This window comes from Salminus brasiliensis, chromosome 17 (genome assembly GCF_030463535.1).
Source record: "Salminus brasiliensis chromosome 17, fSalBra1.hap2, whole genome shotgun sequence".
Classification (NCBI taxonomy): domain Eukaryota; kingdom Metazoa; phylum Chordata; class Actinopteri; order Characiformes; family Bryconidae; genus Salminus; species Salminus brasiliensis.
In genome coordinates, this window is record NC_132894.1 from 29177964 (window position 1) to 29200093 (window position 22130).

General features: G+C 39.3%; 1 protein-coding gene across 1 annotated transcript; it reads left to right on the top strand.

Moving 5' to 3' along the window:
- Window positions 1-2274: 2274 nt before the first annotated feature.
- Window positions 2275-21098, top strand: tpcn2 (two pore segment channel 2). The gene is made up of 25 exons (XM_072660870.1): window positions 2275-2680; window positions 7051-7106; window positions 7199-7275; window positions 7944-8121; window positions 8229-8345; window positions 8602-8708; window positions 8848-8920; window positions 10067-10166; window positions 11071-11136; window positions 11254-11318; window positions 11399-11505; window positions 12159-12240; window positions 12349-12435; window positions 12985-13104; window positions 13759-13818; window positions 13920-14048; window positions 14174-14223; window positions 14464-14563; window positions 15921-15992; window positions 16073-16146; window positions 16653-16758; window positions 16877-16959; window positions 17052-17133; window positions 18394-18485; window positions 19412-21098. Exons 1-25 carry the CDS (start codon window positions 2548-2550, stop codon window positions 19488-19490), a joined length of 2295 nt encoding a protein of 764 aa, XP_072516971.1. The 5' UTR covers window positions 2275-2547; the 3' UTR covers window positions 19491-21098.
- Window positions 21099-22130: the final 1032 nt, after the last annotated feature.

Here is a 22130-nt window from a genome sequence, read left to right on the forward strand (position 1 = left end):
AGATCGTAAGCACCACTACACCTCATCACAAAGGTGTTTAGTAGACAATTCTCCAGGTCCTCGTCCCAATGCCGGGGGGGTTCATACCCCTCTAGCCGATGATTGGCATTGAGCACAGTGCTTAGGCTTATGTGTAGCAGCTCCAGAGTATTCCCTTTTGGCTCTTGGCTCAATGCTCTTCTGTGGAGGCTAAGCAAGCTGTGGGGACAGCAATGGGTGTGCTTTTAAATGAAGAGATGTATAAAAGGTAACCAAACAAATGTCAAAACTTTTTTTTGCTTAATTAAGTGACAGCTGAAGTGCCATCCTATCATTTTTTTGCAGTTTCTGAGTGAATCCATCTTGCTACTTCAGTCAGCAGTCATATCCTCACTAAACAGTGATGACACAGTTTCATTGGCGGCCATACATGCCCATGCTGAAGCATTACGAGTTCCTTTCACTGAAACTAAGGGGCCGAACCCAACTCCTGAAAAACAACCCCACACCATAATCCCCCCTCCACCAAACGTTACACTTGGCACAATACAGCCAGACAAGTACCGGTCACTCCAGAGAACACATCTCCACTGCTCTAGAGTCCAGTGGCGGTGTGCTTTACACTACTGTATCCAACACTTTGCATTGCGCTTGGTGATGTAAGGCTCGGATGCAGCTGCTAGGCCATGGAAACTCTATGCACTGCTCTTGAGCTAATCTGAAGGCCACATGAAGTTGAGAGGTCTATAGCGATTGACCCTGCTGAAAATTTTAAATATTGAAAATTTGTTTTTTTTAAATAAAATATTCTGAAGACAAAATTAAAAATGAATAAAATATTCCAAACACGTATTAGCATAAGTGTAACTACTGGGGTGGGCGATATGGTTACAAAAAAAAAAACATTTGTGACATTTAATAGCACCAGTTTTTCAACCTGCTATCCAAATAATCTCTCAAACTTACATTTGCACATCCAATTAATTTGTTCATGTTATTATTTATTGATGTATTTATTTATGGGTGTGTGTGAATTGTAATATTAATAATAAAAAATATTGTGTAGTTTACTCATATTATTATTATTATTATTATTATATCCTAAATGTACAAAATGTATCATATATTAGTATTCAATAAAATATTGTCATATTGTCCCCTACAGTACAAATCAGAAACCAATGAATGGGGTCAGAAAGGTGTTCCCATAAAACACATGAACTACTTATTAACTTATTCCACCTTAAAGAGAACATTAATCCACATTTGTGAGGCAAATTTGGACCAGAAAAACTAACTGCATGGAGTGGACATGAACACAGGGAGTGGACATCAGCACAGGGAGAGGACATCAACACAGGGAGTGGACATCAGCACAGGGAGTGGACATCAACACAGGGAGTGGACATCAGCACAGGGAGAGGACATCAACACAGGGAGTGGACATCAGCACAGGGAGAGGACATCAACACAGGGAGTGGACATCAGCACAGGGAGTGGACATCAGCACAGGGAGTATACATCAGCACAGGGAGAGGACATCAACACAGGGAGTGGACATCAGCACAGGGAGTATACATCAACACAGGGAGAGGACATCAGCACAGGGAGTGGACATCAGCACAGGGAGTATACATCAGCACAGGGAGAGGACAGCAAAGGGAGAGGACATCAGCACAGGGAGTGGACATCAGCACAGGGAGTATACATCAGCACAGGGAGTATACATCAGCACAGGGAGAGGACATCAGCACAGGGAGTATACATCAGCACAGGGAGTATACATCAGCACAGGGAGTATACATCAGCACAGGGAGAGGACATCAGCACAGGGAGTATACATCAGCACAGGGAGAGGACATCAGCACAGGGAGTGGACATCAGCACAGGGAGAGGACATCAGCACAGGGAGTGGACATCAGCACAGGGAGAGGACATCAACACAGGGAGTGGACATCAGCACAGGGAGAGGACATCAGCACAGGGAGTATACATCAGCACAGGGAGTGGACATCAGCACAGGGAGAGGACATCAGCACAGGGAGTGGACATCAGCACAGGGAGAGGACATCAGCACAGGGAGAGGACATCAGCACAGGGAGTATACATCAGCACAGGGAGAGGACATCAGCACAGGGAGAGGACATCAGCGCTGTCTGATGTTGACACCGTATGACGCGCTTAATGACATCCAGTCACGAGGCGTTTATAAGAACTTCAGATGGGGGCCAGATTTCCTAACGCTCTCAGCACCGAGGAGCACAAGAGCACACAGCCATAAGCAGGCGAAAACGTGACACGTGAGACGGGAACATGGGCGGAGTAGCCTAAAAACTGCCCTCTTGTTTTTGCCCTGAGCAGAAAGTTGGATTTGGGAGTCCTCTCTCTCAGCCAGGTAGCTAGCTAGTGGTAAAACGCCTCGAGTCCTGTGGTGAGGAGCCTCTCAGTTTTTCCGAGAACTCGTATCTAGCTAACTGACAGTTACGGTTACGGTAACGTATAGTTACGTTACGGTACATGACCGGGAGTAACCGCTGTTAGCTCGCCGAAGTCTCAAGCAAAGTCTGCATGGAGTCCGAACCACTGCTGACTGGAAGTTTAAACCGGGGGTCCGTAGACTATGGGTCCCGACACAGCAGTCATTCAGACGCGGAGTCTGCAGGGACACGACCACCCTCGTATTCCGGCACTGAGCGAGAGAGTAAGTTCACTAATTAGCCAAGTTATTAACGCAGCACTAACTAACTAACTAACTAAGGGCTGCGGGGTAGTATTCAGTACACACGGTGGTGTTGTTTATGTGGAGGACGGCCTTCAGCTGGAATTTCTCACGGTGTGTTTCAGAAAACTGTGGTTGAACTTTTTACCAAGCCGAATTTTCCGGTCCACCTTAAATGGCAAGGCGCCCTAATGTACCTACTGCACCATTTAAGGTGGACCGGAAAGTTCGAATAAGAAGTGAGCAGAAACCTGTCCAGACTTTGCCAAACTGTGCAAACGTTGACACATTTTGTCGTTTTTTTATGATTAAAACTTCCAGTTGTACAAAATCTGACCAAAGTTCGCCTCTAAGAGAAATCTTACCTTTTTAGTTTTTAGAGAAAGGCGTCCTCGTAGCTAGCTAATACCTACAACCTGCAAGAACCAGGTATTCCCATTACCTTGTGTTGAACATAGCTATATAAAAATATTCCTCTATTAAATTTTGGAAATGTTAATTTTAATGTTAAAATTTTAATAAATAATGTTCATTATTATAAATGGAAATGAAGCTTAAAAACAGTCAAATTGAGCTTTGATAAAAAAAAAAGTAAATATACTGGTTATATGCATGCTGCCATCTACGTATTGCTTCATGCTATGACTGCTTAGACTAATGTGACCTTGGTCACCTTTGCCTGAAGAGCCCTTGTTGGATTTGGAATCCTTAAATGATGGTCCACAGCAGCACTATGTTTAGTTGGGAACAGAAAGTAACGCTACAAGCACAGACGTGCTTGGAAAGACGCCTATTCCTATGTGGAAGTGTCTTGTTTGGTCAGCACTAATGCGTTCTGTATGCATCTCAAACTGTGCGTCATACAGTGAGATGGGAGGGCAAAGTCTGGGCCCAAGTTTATTCAAAGTGGTCAGAACTTTTGAGATGTCTCTGGTAAGGTGAGGTGAACTGAACAGAACCTGAGTGCATTATTTGCCTCCTCTATCCTCTACCCTCGAGTTTCAGGTGATCTGTGGTAATGGAGAAACAGCCGCTATGATTCTCGTGTCGGCAGCAGTGAGACTTCTGTGCTGCATCTTGCGAATTTTGACTCTGTCCCGGCAGACAGATGAGCCTTTGTGTTCTTCTAGGCGGAGATATGCTTGCTCCACAGGTAATTCACTATGAGTTTGAAGTCAGAATGCAGTTCGGCAGCAATGTTGGCCGAAAGAGTGACTGTTTACCGTAAGCTCGGGTCTGATCAGGCCTCAAGTCTTGTTAAATGCAGAGTTCGGATCTTTTGATCTTCTTTTGTGTGGGACAGGATGATGCTGATTTGGTTTCAGTTGCGCTTTCACAGGCGAAACCGTAAAAAGTGGTTCCAAAGCATGATCAGATTCAGAGTTACTCAAAAGAAGCAACGTTTAGGGTGACAAAAGTCAATGTTCAAACCTAAACTCATCAGAGATGCCTTGATGGAACCCAAAACAGCTATGAAATACACAGAGGCTCATTGATTTTTCCATTACAGTGGAAAGACTGCGCTCATTGTCTCTGCAGTGATGTGAAGTATGAACTGATAAGCTGTAGACTGAAATAAGATGAGCTCGTCAGCACAGTTAAATCAGGATTCCCACAGGTTCTGGAAAAAACCTGAAAATATAGAGACTAGTTTTCCAGTCATGAAGAAAATTACTCAGATTTCCTGGAAATATTCATGATGTCTTAGAATGGTGAGGCCTATAGTTAAGCTACAGCTGATGCTGCAGTGTAATATGTGGATGAAGCTGGATAAATATCAGTCCACATGAACTTGCCTCAGTGTCATCATGTCTTGCGGGATGTAAAATTAGAAATGGAGATGTGACACTACTCTTAAAGGCACTGTAGAACGTCTGTATAGCAGCTGACTGTTCATTTACAACCCTATGTTTTGGCCCTGGAGTTAAAGGAGCATTTTTTCCTTCTCATAAATAATAATTTGCTGAGCTCTGCTCTGATTGGCTGGTGTACATCGTGGCACTGCGATGGCTTACACAATATCACCTAGTCACAGGTCTAACCACGGTGTTGACATTGTCTTAACTTAGTTTTTTAGCATTTTAACCTGAACATAATGTGATTATTTTTGTTTTTTGTTCTTACTGAATAGTGCTGCTATCCTGCGGGCACGGTGTGCAGTTAGCCGCCTAGTTGAATGACCTCCTATTAGAGTTAGCCTTTCCCTGGCTATTGGCATCAGGCATATCTTGGGCCTAGTTCACGCAGCTACCCGAAGCCGTTTTTTGTTGTTGTTGATTTTTTGTTTTTGTTTTTACATCTAGTCTGGTGGTTATTTGAACCGCTGGTACATTAGCAGTCGTGGGCGCAATCGTCTTCGTAAAGTTAGTCGAACAAGAACAGATAGATTGTGTTCTTAGTAAGTGGCTGCTGCGTGTTACCACACTGCCGTCTTGGAATAGGTCTAGGACGGTGGTGTTTGTAACGAGTCGAGACAGTTATGGGATTTTGGAATTGGCCTGTTTTACGGCTTGTTTTACAGCCCTTTTTTCCTTTGCCTGAGTCCTCATTTGAATGAAGGGAGGACACTGAGGTTCATGGGTGTCACTTCCATGTGCTGAACTCTCATTTATTCAACCATGCCACAATAAGTTAAAGGGGGAAAAAAAAGAATGAAATTGAGGGTTCAGTCTGCAGAGTCAGTCTACATAAAGCATTACAATGCCTTGCTTTTAGCTGATCCAGGCTGCTCTGCTGTTAAAAAGGAGGGTTTGAATAATTTACCCTTAATCAACTTAGTCACTGGTTTGTCTCTATGGGTGTGTATGTGTGTATACACAGTTGATTTCAGTAAAGCCTGTGATAATTGGTCGGGGGTGGTTTGCAGAGTTTGTGGGAATCGATAAGTGTTAATTGAGAACTGTATTGTTGATTTTAGTGGAACGGATGCTTGCGGATGCAAAGCATTCGGATATGAGAAAATGGTGTTATGCAAAATGTTCTGAAAAAAATGTCTGTAAAACGTATTCCTTAAGAGTGGTATTTAATAAGTTAGTGTGGTAATTATTAGAGTGGTATTGTTCTCGGGTCTGTCATGATAATTACAAAGTTATCGACTTATCGTACAATATGTAAACATAACCTCAATATTTTTTTTTTGCTGACCTCAATGTTGCCCTTTGTGAAAACTAAGCAAGGAGAGTGCTTTTGCCAATGTGAATGAGAATTTGGTTAAAAGCAGTGGTTTTGCTTTATTTATGTCTTATGTAGGTCAATATTAGTATTTATATATTTTGATATTTTTCAGTTCCAATATCTGAAGATTCTCAATTAAAAGCTCATTGCTCTTTAAAAGGGTGCAATTGCATTTTTGTTTTTATGCTATAATTATATCAGCATGATAAAATGGTCTTTAAATCAAAATATTTGTCGTTAAAAGAATATAGAGTTTAAAGAAAATAGTTTTGACCAGCCTAATTGTTCTAATATTTAACCAAAAATACAGCATTCCTAGAAATCGTTCATGATTAAACAAAGCAAACCTGACCTTCACATGTTCAATAGGAGCTGGTCTGTCTGTTTGTCTGTCTGTCCGTTTTTTTTTTTTTAAAAGAAGATGCTGATTCTAACGTCCCACTTTTTATGAACGTAAATGACCAAACCATGGACCTGATGTAAATGTTTTTGAGTTGATATGGATATTTTTATGTAGGTGAGGAAATGTAACGCCAACAATTATCAGAAGTCGGTTTTCTTAGACAACTGTGTGGCTTTATAATATGCTTCTTATCCTGACCAGGAAGTGAACTGTCTACAACTGTCCTAGTGATTCACATCTTCAACCAAAACAACCGGACATTAGGTTTTAATGGTGCATGTTCTGACCCGTGAGTGTAGTAGTTCTCAGTACAATATAGTTTAACACAATGTTATTACCTTTACCACCTCCTGCATGAACCCTGTGACTCTGTGTGGTATGATAAGGTTATACAATAAAGCACTAAAATAGGTGTCTTTCCATGTGCTCTGTGAAATTCAACACAAACACCAGATCTCTATGGTGTCCTTGTGTTGAAATGCTGTAGGCTGTTATAAAAGTTTTATTTTTCTAATTAAGTTTGTTTTATTTTTCTTTTTTTTTTTTTAGAAATCTGTACCTATATATGCATATTGCTGCATAGTCTAATACCTAAAAATTAAATGCTTAAAAGAAACCTCAACATAATGACCTTATCAAAGAAAGAAAAGAAAAGCACATGTTGAACAATTACAGAATGTAACTCTTCTGTTTATTCATATGTGTTTTTTTTTTTTTATTTATTTTTATTTTTTTTTATTTTATTTATTTATTTTTTTTTATCTCGTCTGATCAGGTGATGGAGACCTCTATATCCAGCAAGCGGTTGTATTCATTGAGGACGCCATTCAGGTAAATTAATTATTTTAAATTTTTTATTGACATGGTTTGCTTTTGCTCTTTAGTTTTTGTGTGATTTGTTGAATGCTTGTTTTTCTTTACAGTATCGTTCCATCAATCACAAGGTTGATTCTGGATCCCTACAGTTGTACAGATGGTACTACTCCAGGATATGTCAGTGGTAAGCAGGAAGGAAAGATGAGAAATGCAGGGTGTTCTCCTGCAGTGTGTTAACTTCAGATGTCTCCATTTGCTCTTCTGGAGATCCCATCTTTTAAAATTCTGTCAACTTCTGATGCCAGTTAGGGCTGTTTAGGCAAAACCTGGAGATGTGATAAGTACTGAAATACAGCTGTTACGATTCAATGTATTGTAATATATTGTGTTACTGTTCACAAGGCGATATATTGCTGCATCGTATTATTTATTATTTTAACATTATTATAATTATTATAATTATAAATAATTATATTATTATAAAAACATAAATGCATTCAAATGAAATATGAATGATTGAATAAGAGGAATAAGATCTGAGTAAAAGGAACATTTTTCTACAATCAGAATGGTGGGATCTGTAGACTGAGTACAACACTGCCATCTAGTGGTTGGGGTTTAAACAGTGCACTAAATGAACCACTGTCTGCCACCAATCTTTACATATAAACTATTAATTCAAAAACAATTGTGTTTTTGAGAATTGATACAGTTAAAAAAAAACAAAAAAACATAATATTGCAAAACTTCAATATATCTATTTTCTTCACCCCTAATGCCTAGGAGGCGTTTTAGTGGTCACTGTGAATTTATAATGAAATGTTTTGTGTGTTATCTGCATTTGTGATGCAGGGGTCTCGGTTTTACCATTACGGTCATCCTGGCTCTGGCCTTTGTGGAGAAACCCTCCTCAGTCACTTACACATCAGACCCTCGCTTCAGGCCTGCATCGTGGGAACCCCCGTGTGGGCTAACAGAGACCATAGAGATGGTCTGCCTCTTCATCTTCATCACAGATGTTGCTGTCAAGGTACGCTTGTGAAATGATTGAATGTGCTTGTAAATAATCTGTGCATAGTTGTGTGCTTTGTGTGTAATATGTCGTATGTTTTGGATGACCCCCACAAAAACCCACAGAGTTATCTGATTGGATGGGAGGAATTCCGTGCAAATAAGTGGCTGATTGGCTATGTGATTGTGATAGCAGCATCAGTCATTGATTGGGCGATCTCTGTTTCTATGCTGTGCGATGAGGTGAGTTTCAAACCTCTTCCATTTGATCTTCCACAAAATGTAGGTCATGTTTTACACCGTGTGTATAGTTTGAGCTGAATTATCTTGAATTTTGTTGTTTTTTTCTGCACTTTTATTGTTTTACATGCATACAAGTTTCAGAAATGACAAATTTTGTCTTCATGGAAAACTGCACTATAATAGTTGTTTGAGATTCAGAACATCCTGCCTATCTTGTTCTGCTGGTTAATGTGCCTTTTCTTGTATTCCCTTATAGACCATACGAGTAAGAAGGTTGATACGGCCCTTTTTCCTCTTGCAAAATTCCTCTTTAATGAAGAAAACTCTAAAATGCATCAAGAGGACTCTTCCAGAGATAGCAAGGTGATTGCATTGCCTCACAGGAAGCGCTAACTCCTAGTTCTTACAGATGAAAAATGAAGCATTCCATGTAAACCTGGATTTCTGAAGTGTACACTTGAACACAGATAACATCTTTGTTGCTTTTCCTTTCTCTTCACAGTGTGATCCTGCTCCTGGCGCTACACCTGTGCTTATTCACCATGATTGGAATGCTGATCTTCCCCAGATCAGAGGTAGAGAGCGATCACAACTTACTTAGCCATGCCTTCTGCTTTCTCACACAGACATAAAGGTGCCCTAGAATGCATTCACTGAGTATTTAAATTATTTGATGTATAAGTAGTATGTATGGCTATGTTCATATTACAAGCCTCATTAATCAATTCAGATTTTTTTGCTGAGATGTTGACTGTTTACGTTCAGAAAAGTGACCAGTACCGGACCAGTACCTGTAATGTGAAAGAATCTGTCCCTCAAATGGGACGCGTTCACATATCGATACGCCTATGCACGGTGCCTCCTTTTACAAACAGCATTAAGCACATGGCACGCGTACAGGCCAAAAGACGCATGAAATCCGACCGTTCTGACAGTTCATTTATGTTTTGCTGTATATGTGTCTGATCTAGTACCACAAATGAAAGTGACTCAAATCTGATTTGAAAAGATTGGATCTGACATGTCCACACGTGCCATGTTTAAGGCAAAACATCTGAGTCTTTTCAGCCTGGTAACGAGAAAAAAAGCCTACATGCAATTTTACTGTTTTTATTGTCCTTGTCTACGTCGCTGAGACTGCACGCAAGAGCAGCATAGCATAGCTCAGAACTGTAACAAGAACACCTACAAACCTGTTGCTGTCCGGTGAATCAGTCCTCTTGTCGTCCAGGCTGTGTTACCGTTTAGCCTCTTAGCTGCTCCAAGCATATGTACAGATGCAGCCTTTGGTCTGCTATTTTCCCTTTCTCTGGCTGACCTAGCATTAGCTTTTAGCCCACCGGTCAGACATTCTCCCTTTCCCCAGTCAGTCTAGTGTTAGCTTTTAGCTTCAGGTCAGCCGTTCATTCTTTATCTGGCCAGCCTTGCGGCCGCTTGTGCCGTTTTCACATACGATTTGTTCTTTAAAGAAGGGACAGCAGTGTTTGAGGTTCATGGTGTCACTTCCATGTACTGAACTTTAATTATTCAACGATGCCAACAGTCTTTCCTTCTAGGGCAGACACACTTGGGATGGATCGTCTGTGTAATGATTAAAATGTTGCTACAGTTGTGAATGCCAAGGCCAGATTATCTTGCATTACAAATTGATAAGAATGAACAACAGTCTCATTGTCTTTTGCCTTTTGACACTCAAAGTATTCTGTTTTGATTGAATCCAGAATCCAGAGAAGAATGGAGAATGGCAGACTTACTTCAGAAATCTGCCCCAAGCCTTATCCTCTCTGCTTGTGCTGCTCACAACAGCTAATAATCCAGATGGTAAGGTTTGAAAGACATTTTGTTTAGTTTAGGTTAATATATATATTAAATATGTATAAATATATATTTCATGTATAAAATGGAGCATATGTAGTGCCACAGAAAATATCATCATTGTCATGTCTGACTAGTCAGAGCTGTGGCAAGTGTGGCTCAGTGTTTTAATCATAACTATAAAAAAGTGGGAAGTCATCTGTGGGAAGTTTTGTGTAGTCATCTTTCCTGCTCAGCTCAGCTATGTGTTGGGAATGGAATGAACAGAAGTGCCTCTGGGACATGTTGGCACATTTGGTGCATGTGTCCTTGTATTCTAAACAGTATCGTAACACTGCAATGAGCAGTAGGCCATTTACTGGTTCAGGCCGCTGGTTGAACAGTGGGCAATGCTGCAAAAATAATATAACCTCTTGATTCATGTGTGGTAGGTTTTGGTTTTGAGGTTTGTGAGTTTGAGTAAGTTGGAACAGCCAAAATGCACCACCGATTTACTTCCTTTTTTAGTTTATACCTTTTCACTATTAATGTTCTGTTTAGTTTCCATAAGCAAAACCATAGCATGTGCTACTATGGTAGTAATTTATAAGCTTTTTTTTTATTGTTTATGCTAACCAAATCATTCTGCATATTACTGTAACATGTATCCTGTAACCAGGCTCAAATTGTACAGTCTAACTACGCTTTCTGGCAGCGCTAGCCAGCAGTATTTTTTTCTCATTTGCTGTCCAGTGCCGGACATGATACTTAAATATAATTGTTAGTAAAGTGAGTAATGTTAGAAAAGGTCATTTGCATGTAATGAATATTATAATTGACTATTTTTTTTATTTATTTATTTATTTATTTTTGCATTTTTGATCATTCAAATATTCTGATTCCCTACTGATGTTTTTTCCTCTTTCAACAGTGATGGTCCCAGCGTACTCTTTGAACCGGGGCTATGCTATATTTTTTATACTCTTCAGCGTGTGTGGTAAGTTTTGTAGACTTTATTATTAATAGCATGTCCTCATTTCAGTTCTTATTGCTCATGTTGAATGTTCTGAAGAAAACCAAGTACTAATGTCTCTTGTTTATTTGTTTTTGCCAGGAACCTACATCTTGATGAATTTACTCACAGCTATTATATACAACCAGTTTAGGGGATATCTACTGGTGAGAGACTGGCTGTGTTCAAGTGGTTTTCACTTAGTGTCGTTCTTGGGTTACCCACTGCTTTGTCTCTTTTTCTTTAGATGTCGGTGAAGACATCTGTAATAAGGAGGCGTTTGGGTATTAGAGCTGCATTTGAGGTGCTGTGCTGCCAGCTGCAAGGCCACAGCGGTAACACTGAAGGCCATGTGTAAGTCCTGTGTGTGTCCTCTACATTTGAACATTCAACATGCTCACCAGCTCAAGCTCAACTACTTCACCATGGTTCATAATAAGGCTGTTAAATATTTCATGCACAGCTAATCTCAGGGCGAAAAAGAATACAATTTGCTTCAACATCTGGAAACACCCTAAATGGACAAAAGTATTGGGACACCTGCTTATCCATCTGTTCATAAGTATCAAATAGTATAAAAATATCCTAAAGTAATATCCCAGGGAAGGCTTTCTACTTGCATTTTGGAGCTTTGCTGTGAGGATTTGATGGTGATGCTGAAACTATATTGTGTGGCCCTACAGGCATAGCTTGAAACATACCTTGATGTGATGTTGAAGCAAAGCGTTTGATTGAATATAATGAATGATGGAAGTACTATTACTGTAACTAATGATGCAAACTACTACCTAACAATTCTGGGATTTTTAAAAGTGCAGTCTGTGAAGAAGAGGTGGCAGATTTATTTATTTCTTTTTTCTTTTTTTTCTTTTTTTATTTTATTTTACTTTGATTGTAAGTAAATGCAAAATATGAATTTCTTTAGATGAACAGCATGCGACACCTGCTCATTAGTGCACTCATTCACCAAAATAATGTGTACATCTTGTTCTTTGGTCTCTGCTTAGAGGGAAAGTGCGGGTGGACACTGTGCTGGAAGTCATGAACAGAGTTCAGATGAAGTCTTACTATAGACAAGCTGTCATTAAGGTGGGCCCACAGATCCAGCTTTCATAATCAAAAAGTTTACCTGTACCTGGGCTCAACAGAGGTGAGCTGGAATGATCATCGGTGCATCTTGTTGGCTTGTCCCCTCAGGCTGTTCAGCAGTTCTCTGTTGGTTTTGTCGACGGTGAAGCTTTCCAGAGGCTGTTTGATGAACTTGACAAGGATCGTATTAAAGAGGTGAGGATTTCCCCTTTGAACATTGTTCTGCTTCTATGAACATATTTAGAGCCCACTATGGAAATTTAGGATGTTGCATTATTCCCAAGTCCACTGCTTTTAGTGTGCTGAACCTGCAGTCTGAGTGTAATTAGGAAACTATAAATCTAGGAAAGGGCTGAACAATATAGCATTTCTTAACTGTTAACATGAAATTGATCCTTGACCTTAATAATACAGCAATAAGCACACAAACCCATTAGTTAGTGACTATATACAGCGTACAGATAAGCGCTTCGGTGGGTGGTGTAGTGAGTCGAGGCATATCAATGTTGATAAGTGTTGTGTCCGGCTGATATCAGCAGAAAATATTGGTTTGTATATATGAGGGGGCGAGAAGGGATTAAATACCATAAAATCTTGTAACAAATGAAAGCTGAAGTGGCACACATTCACACTGTAATAAATTGTGCAATGCAAAGCTGAAATAACAGATTTAAATTAGGATCTGTACCTGCTTGCCATTTTTAGTCCTATTTAAAAATGTTCTGCCCTCTTTTTGCCCATTAGCACCCGCCAAATCCAGAGTACAGTTCACCGCTTCTCCAGTGGATCCAAAACGCCTGCAGCCATTACTACCTCACTGTGGTGGGAAATGTGGTAGCCCTGGCCAATGTTATCTGCATCTGTGTGAGTAGAATTATTTTTTTTATATATATCATATATATGTGTGTCCGTCCGTCCATCCGTTTTCAGAAAAGAGGACACTGGGGACACATGGGTCTCTATTGTAGTTAAGATGGTGTGTGGCTGGGTAGGCCTAACTTAAATGTTAACACACAACATCCTATCTATCCATGTGTCCCAAGTGTCCTCTTGTTGTTGGCCACCCTAGCATTTGGATAATTGTTTTTAAGATGATCAGTACACAACACACCAGGTGCGTTCAAACTTTTCTCTCTATAGAGATGCTGTCTTAATGCTGAAAAAAAGCCAGACCCAATGAGTAAATGCAGATAATCAGGTCTAGTTAGTTATAGTGGCACCTAGTGGTAAATTAGTAAATTACATAATTTGAATAGAAGCTTCCACAGATTTAGAATGTCCTCAGAATCAAACTTATTCTAAATAAAACTAGTGCACAAAGCATTTCTCTTGTTGAAGGTTTCAAACTTTGCAAGAGAAAAATGAAACAATATTGTACATAAAAACAGAAAGTAATAGTAATAGTAAACTAAACTGGTGACTAAAATAGTGCAATTTACAATGATTTACAATGAGGTACAAACTCTTATACAGTATAAATAAATGTAAATGTTAACATTCCTGGGTTATGTCTTGCAGACTGTCTTGGTTTTGGATTCAGAGAAGACTGTGTCTCAGAGGGATGACTACTACATGGAGGTAACTGGCTGTATAAATGATTTCATGCAAATGAGGGGGTTGTGTTGCTCAGCTGGGTGTATGCAAAATGTTTGGATGTAAAAGTTTATCTTTTTGTTTAGGTCATCAATTGTGCTTTCATCTTCTACTACCTAATAGAGATGGTACTCAAGCTGATCGCCTTTGGTTGGAGAGGTTACCTCTCTTACAAAAACAACATCTTTGATGGAGTCTTTACGGCCCTCCTGCTGGTAGGACTGACTTTCTTTTCAGAATGATTTTTTGTCATTAAGGATTAATAAGAAGACTTCTGCAGCAGTAAGTCCTGCTGAAACAGGATTCCCATAAACCTTATTTTCCTGTTAAAACTAACTAGGTTCTCCAGATCGCAATTATCGCCACATACAAAATTCCCTATCAAACACCGTGAGTAAAAATTATCTTCTTTTAATTTGCAGTGTGTGTGTGTAAACTGTATGCTGTAGCTATGGCATTACTGTGCTAGTGTTGTTAATTAAATTATTACCTATTGCAAAATAGGTAGTGATATCATTTTTTGTGACTGCATTCTTGCAAAGGCCAATATCACTGGTAGAATTAGCAAAGGATTTGTGGTGCAGGTGGATAAAATCTGTTCAACCTAAAACTAGCTACTGTTGTTCTCAGGACCCCAACTCAGCGGGGCGTGATGTCCCTATGGGAGATGGTGCGATTGGCCAACATGCTGATTGTCTTTCGTTTCCTTAGGATCATTCCAGAAATTAAGGTCAGCGACTCAGCCCTTAAATGAATTCCTTGAGCTGTGTCAGAAACTGTACCCTATGCACCCTATCCTCTACATGTGACAATCCAGATCACTGCATAGAGCTCTGTTATAGGGAACAGAATTGTATTTTCATGGTAATAAGAGATTCAGTGTGCAAATCTTCAAACCAAACCAAGTGCAGTGAATTATGGGTATTGCATTGTTTGTACAGTAGACAAAGATGCCCATATTCACCATTTGTGTCTGATACGGGTAGGATTTCTCCTCCGCCTTTTACCTGTCTGTGCAGTGAACACACCCATACACACTAGTTAGGGGCCTTGATGGGCCTGGTTAGCAAACACACAACCTGGATTGTGGCAGTGCACTGAAAATTCGGCACCATTTTTTTGGGACACTATTAGTAAATGACGGAACCCCAGTGTACTTCACTATGTAGTGAACAGGGCACCGTTTCAGACACAGCTTTGATTTTTAGGTTTGTATTGGAAAGGGTGAGGAGCTTTTAGGATGTGCAGGGGTTTTGTCACCATCTTGTGGTTAAAATTGCAACCTGCATGTACAGAGTGCAGCTGACTATTCTCTATCTATCTATTTCAAATAATTCACTATATATGATTTTGTAATATTTTGAAGCGTGAAAAGCTAAGGTTTACAGTCGGACATATTACAGTATATTGTGATTGATTTGAGTGCAAAGTTTGAAGTATTTTCTTTTATCCAAAAGTTTCTTTTATCTCTTTATTGAAGTACAACAGAATTCTGAAGTTGTCATTATATATGTCAATATTTAATTTAATATTTACTTTGCCAGGGAGACAAACAGCATTCAGACCAGGCCTGTCATGGTCAACAAATTCTTTAGTCTAAAACAGTTTAAAATGGCATGAATGTAATAGTAGTCTTGTCTGGTGACTCTTATTGGAATATTACAGTGGAATTTTTTTTTTTGTGTTCCATTCCCACATTTGGAATGAGTGTGTAATACACTGCGTTATTTCGCTGTTTCCAATTCCTGGGGCTCGCTGCAATGAGTTGGCGCCATCATGTGGATTAAGACTGAAGTGGGGTTTGGCAGTTCTATAAGAATATTAATCTACTCAAATCAACATTTTCTTTAATAAATAATAAGTCAATACCTGGGTCTTGTGCTTATAAAAATGTATATATATATATTTATTACATTTAGACTATCATTTTTATGATGTACTGTATGCATGCCTACGTATTTTATAGATTCTTTTTTTCTTCCAGTCAATAATACATCAAATAAAATGGTAAGATGCATAACCCATAATACTTTTACTACTAATAATAATCATAATACTTTTAAATTCTTTATTTACCCTGATTGTAGTTGATGGCTCTGGTGGCCAGCACTCTTGTGGACCTTGTGAAAAACCTACGGGCCTTTGCTGGCATTCTGGTGGTGAGTGTTCTCTCAGAAGTTTCAACAGGGACCGGACTAAATCTTCACTCATTTGACTCCCCTTTTGTTCTTTAACACAGGTGGTGTACTATGTGTATGCGGTCATTGGTATCTGGCTATTCCATGGAGCTATTCGTCCTCCAAGAAGCCTAAGGTGCAGTGTAGTTCTACATAATAAGAGTCATATTAGATAAGATGTTTTTGCTATAACCCATCCAATCCTTTAGATGCTGCTAAAAGTATGTAGACACCTTCATATCCAGTGTTTAAGGTTGATAGTTTGCCTGGTTTTGTGCAAGAACAACCTCCTCTTTTCTGGTAGGCTGTATTCTAGGTGCCGCTTGATTGCCTTCAACCACAAGAGCATTAGTAAAGTCAGGTTTTTATGTTGGAGGATTTGTTCTGGATCACAGATCCCACTCTACCTTGTCCCAGAGGTCGTTATTGGAGCCCCATCACAGCTTTATGTTGCTCTGGGGCAAATCGTCATTCATGTTTCTTCTGAAATCTGATTATTAAAGACTATTAAAAAGTCTGTTAAAGAGTCTATTAAAGAGTCTGTCAGCAAACATTTGGACATGTATTGTAATGTTGTATTTCCAGTTCTTTTCTGAGTTCTGGACGTTTATATGTTTTATAATCCTGTATATTCCGTTGTAGCATGGCTGCCAATTCAAGTACTGAGAACAGCACATCCAACTTCACCATGGAGTGTGGCTCCTATGAACAGCTGGAGTACTGGCCAAACAACTTTGATGACTTTGCTGTAATTATTGCATTATTACTCTCTGTGAGAATCCAAGCGAATGAATTGATGTAGTGAGGAAACGCAGAGTAAGAATACGCAGCATTTTTAATGTCCCTGTTTTTCTTGTTTTCTGCAGTCCTCTCTAGTCCTGCTTTATGACGTCATGGTGGTGAATAACTGGCAGGTCTTCATGGATGCTTACACTAGATACACCACTGAGTAAGGCAGCAGCTCCGGCATTTGCAGTCCTTTCTGCCTCATATTTTGTCTTTGCATACCTGTAAAGTAGAGTCCAACTCTGTTTGTTTTAGATGGTCAAAAGTGTATTTCGTCTCATGGTGGCTCACTTCTTCAGTCATGTGGGTTAACCTGTTTGTGGCGCTCATTTTGGAGGTAAGATGATCATTCACTTGTAACAAAAATATTCTATTAACACTTTTCTGTTTCTGAGGTACACCAAAGCAACACTGTTGCATTTATTTATTTATTTATTATTAATAATAATAATAAAAAAAAAAAAACGTGTCAGTTGTTTCCAGACTATTAAAGCCGGAGTAGGTGATTCTGTTGGGGAAAGTTTTGAAAAAAAATCCACCCTCTACATCCAGCCCTCTACAAAGCCACTCCCAAAACACACAAACATGCACGGCTTTACGATTCACAGAGAAAACGTTGGAGATAAATGGAGAGGTGAAGGCTCCATGAAGTTAGACCATACAACAATACTCCTATATTTTAAAACAACAGATTTTCCTCTCCGTCTGCAGCAGCGTTTCAGAAAATCTCTCCGTTCAGACGAGACTCAAACATGACTCTAAATTAGCACAACCGACTATAAAATGCCAGCCTAGCAGGGGAAGCGAACACCTCCCGAAGTTTAATGTCAAGTGTAAAAAAAAATAAAAAATAAAAAATATGGACCTCATCATTAATTCAATTTCTTTTGGGCCGAAGCCCAATTGGTAGCTCCGAACAGTGTTCGTAAGGTCTGTGTAGCGGACTCTGTACAGGCGCTTATGAGTACATAGAGCAGGTGCATACAGGCAGGGTTGTAAGGCAGGTGTGCTGTCCAATCGTTTCATTCGGAACAAAGAAATTGTGTTTTTTGTTTGTTTGTTTGTTTGTTTTTGTTTGTTTTTTGTTTTTTTGCAGTCCTGTGGCCACAGTTGGAAAACTACGGTCTTTATGTCCTCAGAGCTTTTGATTTACTTAATGCTATTAGGATATAAAGAGTATTTCAAGGCCAGAAATATGACACATTGCCTGCTCTGCCTTTAAGCTTATTTATGAGTTATGGTAATAATAATAATAATAATAATAATTAATAATAATAAACATGTCCCTATTGATCAGTTGTTGTACAGTTTTTCTGATGCATATTGTTAATTCTCCTTTTTACAGTAATTGCCATAAAAAACAAGGACTAATTGACACTTTATATACATTTTTGGTCACAGCATTTTTATATATTTTAATACAATATACTTCTATAATTATTTCTGGTTTATTTATTGTTAATAAAGTGTGATATTGTATTGATATTGGTCTGACTGGCAATGCCATGTTTCTTGTTCAGTTAGTCCATTTTCTTAGAGATTAGAGACTTAATCCTGAGAACAGTACTAAAATAAAGGGCTTGGTTGTTTGTTTCAGAACTTCACCTACAAATGGGACAAGAGTCACGCACTAAGTGTGTCAGATGTGGAGAGGATGCGCTATGAGACCACAGTGCAGCGGATGTTCAGGTAGGTTCCTACGGGTTTGAACTCTGCTTTGCCGATAGCAGTTTGCTTGCGTTGTGATTGTGTCTGTTGCAGTTTTGCGACTCGGGGACAAGGATTTCCTTCTTTAAGGATTTGCGAATGTGCTGCTTTGGGGTATATTTGCAAGTGTGCTTTCACATGATGACTAATATCAACTAAAGGCATTTCAAAAACCTGCTATGCATGATGCTGCTTTGGTTCTTGGTCCCTGATCTGTGAATGGCTAGGCCAGAATTCTCGCGCTCAGTTAAATAGCTTGAGGTACAATGTGATTTTAAAGATGTGAATTTTGAAAGGTATTATGGTGAAATAATGAGATTCAGGCCTTTGGTCATCTCTTGAGATTAAAGAGTCTGGGAAAATAACAGTGAGGTAAAATGACAGTATTAGTGTGGAAATACTTAGCTTACATGGTGGTGGTGGTTAGGTCAGCTAAATGTTTAGGTATAGGTTTATATGTGCTTCGCATCCAGACCAATTTATCCAAAAATACATGCCCAAATGCCATCTTTCAAATCATTTTGTACCTTCATAACTCAAGGCATCAGTGAGTTGAAGTTTTCTTGCATGTACTCTCACCGGCATTCTGGTCATTACTGCTCTTGCTTGCTTTCACAAATGAAAGTCATTGATTTTGTCATTTTCTGGCTGCGTTCTGTATAGCTTCACCCTCCAACTCCTGTATTATTGGACTGCTTTTCAGTACTAACCCCTAATTTCTCATCATTTACTGCAATTCTATTAAAGTCAATCAGTAAATATATGCTTAAAATACTGTATTCCCCATTCCAGCACACCTGGAATTCCACAAGACCCTGTAATGTCTTGCAGTTTTAGCTATCCCAACCCTAGTCCATCCACTGCTTTATCAAACTTTTATATTCTTCCACCTCCCACTATCTCCTCAGAGAGCACATCCAAGAGCCAACTCAGGAGGAGTTACTGGTTCAACTTCAGCATCACCCCCATCTCCACCTCACCCGGTGACCCTGAGCCCACCCCACATGCCACAACCTCGTGTGCCAAATACACACCTGCTCTCCACCACGTCTTGCTCATGGATGCACGTTTACATTTCTGCTAGCCTTCATGGTCCTCCGTGGTGTGCTGGGAAGTATGGCATTTGGACCCATGATGGGTCAGAGACTACTGTTGAGTGTTTCTTTCTGAGAGGCTTTTTTTTTTCTTGATGCTTTTAAATGGTGTGGATCTGAAAGATGGTGCCATATGCTGCTGGATTTTTAAGAAAGTCATTTTATGCTGAACACAGTGGACTGAAATCAGGAGAGATGCTAATACCATGCCAGCGGTTTTTTTTTTGTTTGTTTGTTTTTTTTCAGCCCAAAACCCTGTTTTTTTTGTTGTTGTTGTTGTTGTTTTTTTTTTTTTTTTTTTTTTTTTAAATTTAATTTAATTTTTTTATTTTAATGCTTTTAGAATAGAATTTATTTGACCACTTCAATTTGGCTTGGTATCTGGGACCATAGTTTAAAGTGTAATGAGCAGAGTAGGCCCTGCATTGTAACGTTTTGCAGAAAGGTTAAGTTTTTACATTCTGACCGTACATTCAGTAAGGCCCCCACAAGTTATCCCAGAAACTTGTTTAGGTCATGAACATCATGTCTGTTGTGCAATGTGTCATTTGTAGGATCCAATCCAGTGACTCAGGATTTTTTTATCATTATTATTTTTTTAATGGATCAAGGATCTGCTTTAAGCCAGGTACACTGTCGATCCTTGGTTTTGTGGCATCCTGTAAATGCCATAAACTGTCATGATTTCAGCTGCCGCCTGCCACAGTGAGGAACTCTAACTACCCTAACCGGAAATCATTTATTTCTGTGAAAAAAACAAAGAGCTTCATTTGATCTGATAAGTGTGGCGACGCTGCCAAAGTTGGCAGCCGAAGCAACGCTAAATATCCACCTTAAATGATGCAGCAGTTACATTCTGCTGTGGAAATGTACACAATGTTGCTGCTGCACTATTTACTGTTTAAGGTGGAATGGAGAGTTAGGATTAGTAGTAATTTCAACCTGGTTTTATTGGCTATTATCAGATGATGGAATAAAGCTCCTCATTTTGTTCAGAAATAGTCACAAATGAATGTTTAGGGTAGTTTTCGAAAAGGAAGTTCCTTACTGCGGCAGACACCAAGGTGAAAAAAAGGAAATTAGGACAACTTTAGCTTAGCTGAGAGCCAAAATCAGATCATCATTGTTGAACAGCTGGCCCCTGGTTTTAAAAATCCCATTCCATTTTATATAGTTTTGGCTCATTCACTAAATTTAAAAGGGACAAGGAGTGTTATTGCATTTTTACAGAGGTGCCCTTAGCGTGTGTTTGGTCACTCTGACTGAATGTATTGAATGTGAATAATTTTTTTTTTTGGTAAGAAGTGTATTGATGGGAATATTCTCTGCTGTTATAAAAGGCATCACTGGAAACTGTAATGGTTACATCTGTGTTGATCTCAAACGAAGATACAGATTGTTCCACAGCTCAACTAAAATTTCATTACTGTAACAGTGGGTCAATGTGTGTGTTTCGTTTTTATCCCAGAGATTTTAAAATGCTAAATTCTCTGTACTTGACTTCGGTACTGACTGCTGGAATGCAGCTTTATTGGTAATCGTAATGGTACGCTCATTGTACATTCGGGCCAAGGCTAGTTCCATTTGATCTTTTTCACCATTTCACCACATTCGAAGGCCATGCTTATGCTAGACATTTACAATTTGCATAACCTCATGAAATCGGCGTGACTGGGGCTGGACTGGAAGCCTGGTCACCTGGTCAACTATAAACAGTAACAACACACTGACTGCAGTGCTGCACGCCAGCCACAGCTAAAACGATGTACAACTGCCATGGTTGGATCGCTGTGTGATGGCAATGGTCAAAAGATGATCTGTACCAAGAGTCCTTCCAGCTTCAAGTACGGCTCAGCTCGACCCTCCATCCTTTAAGATCCATGGAAAACCTGGCACCGACGTGGTGGAATGAACTTTCCCTGGGTGTCCGAACGGCAAAGTCGCTAGCGGTCTTTAAACCCAAACTGAAGACCCACCTCTTCCGAGAGATCTTGTAGTGTGGAGTATTATGGTCTCCATACTGACTTCTGTATTTAGTAGTATCTTGGAGCTTGGACGTATATTTTGGATTCTAGCCAAAACAAACTAGCTAAGGGTATTTTCTGAGTAATCAGTGAAACACTTATGTAAGTCGCTCTGGATAACCTCGGCTTGGCTTCTTGGTCAGTAGCATGCTGGCTAACTCTGTTACTGCAAAAATAAAATAGAAAAGTCAACTTGATGATGGCAGACAATTACCCACTAGCTGTAGTAGAGTGTAGCTCCTTGTGGGGGACGGTAGTTCTGTAAAGTGTTTTACCAAGAATATATATATATATATATATATATATATATATATATATATATATATATATATATATATATATGTATATGTATATGTATGTATGTATATATATATATATATATATGCACGCAAACAAAATTCAAAAAGGGAAAAGCATGTTGTGAATGCAAAATATATAACAAATACATTTATTAATCTTTGCTATTATTTTACACTCCATCTTAAACATTTTGGCCTTTAGGCATGGCA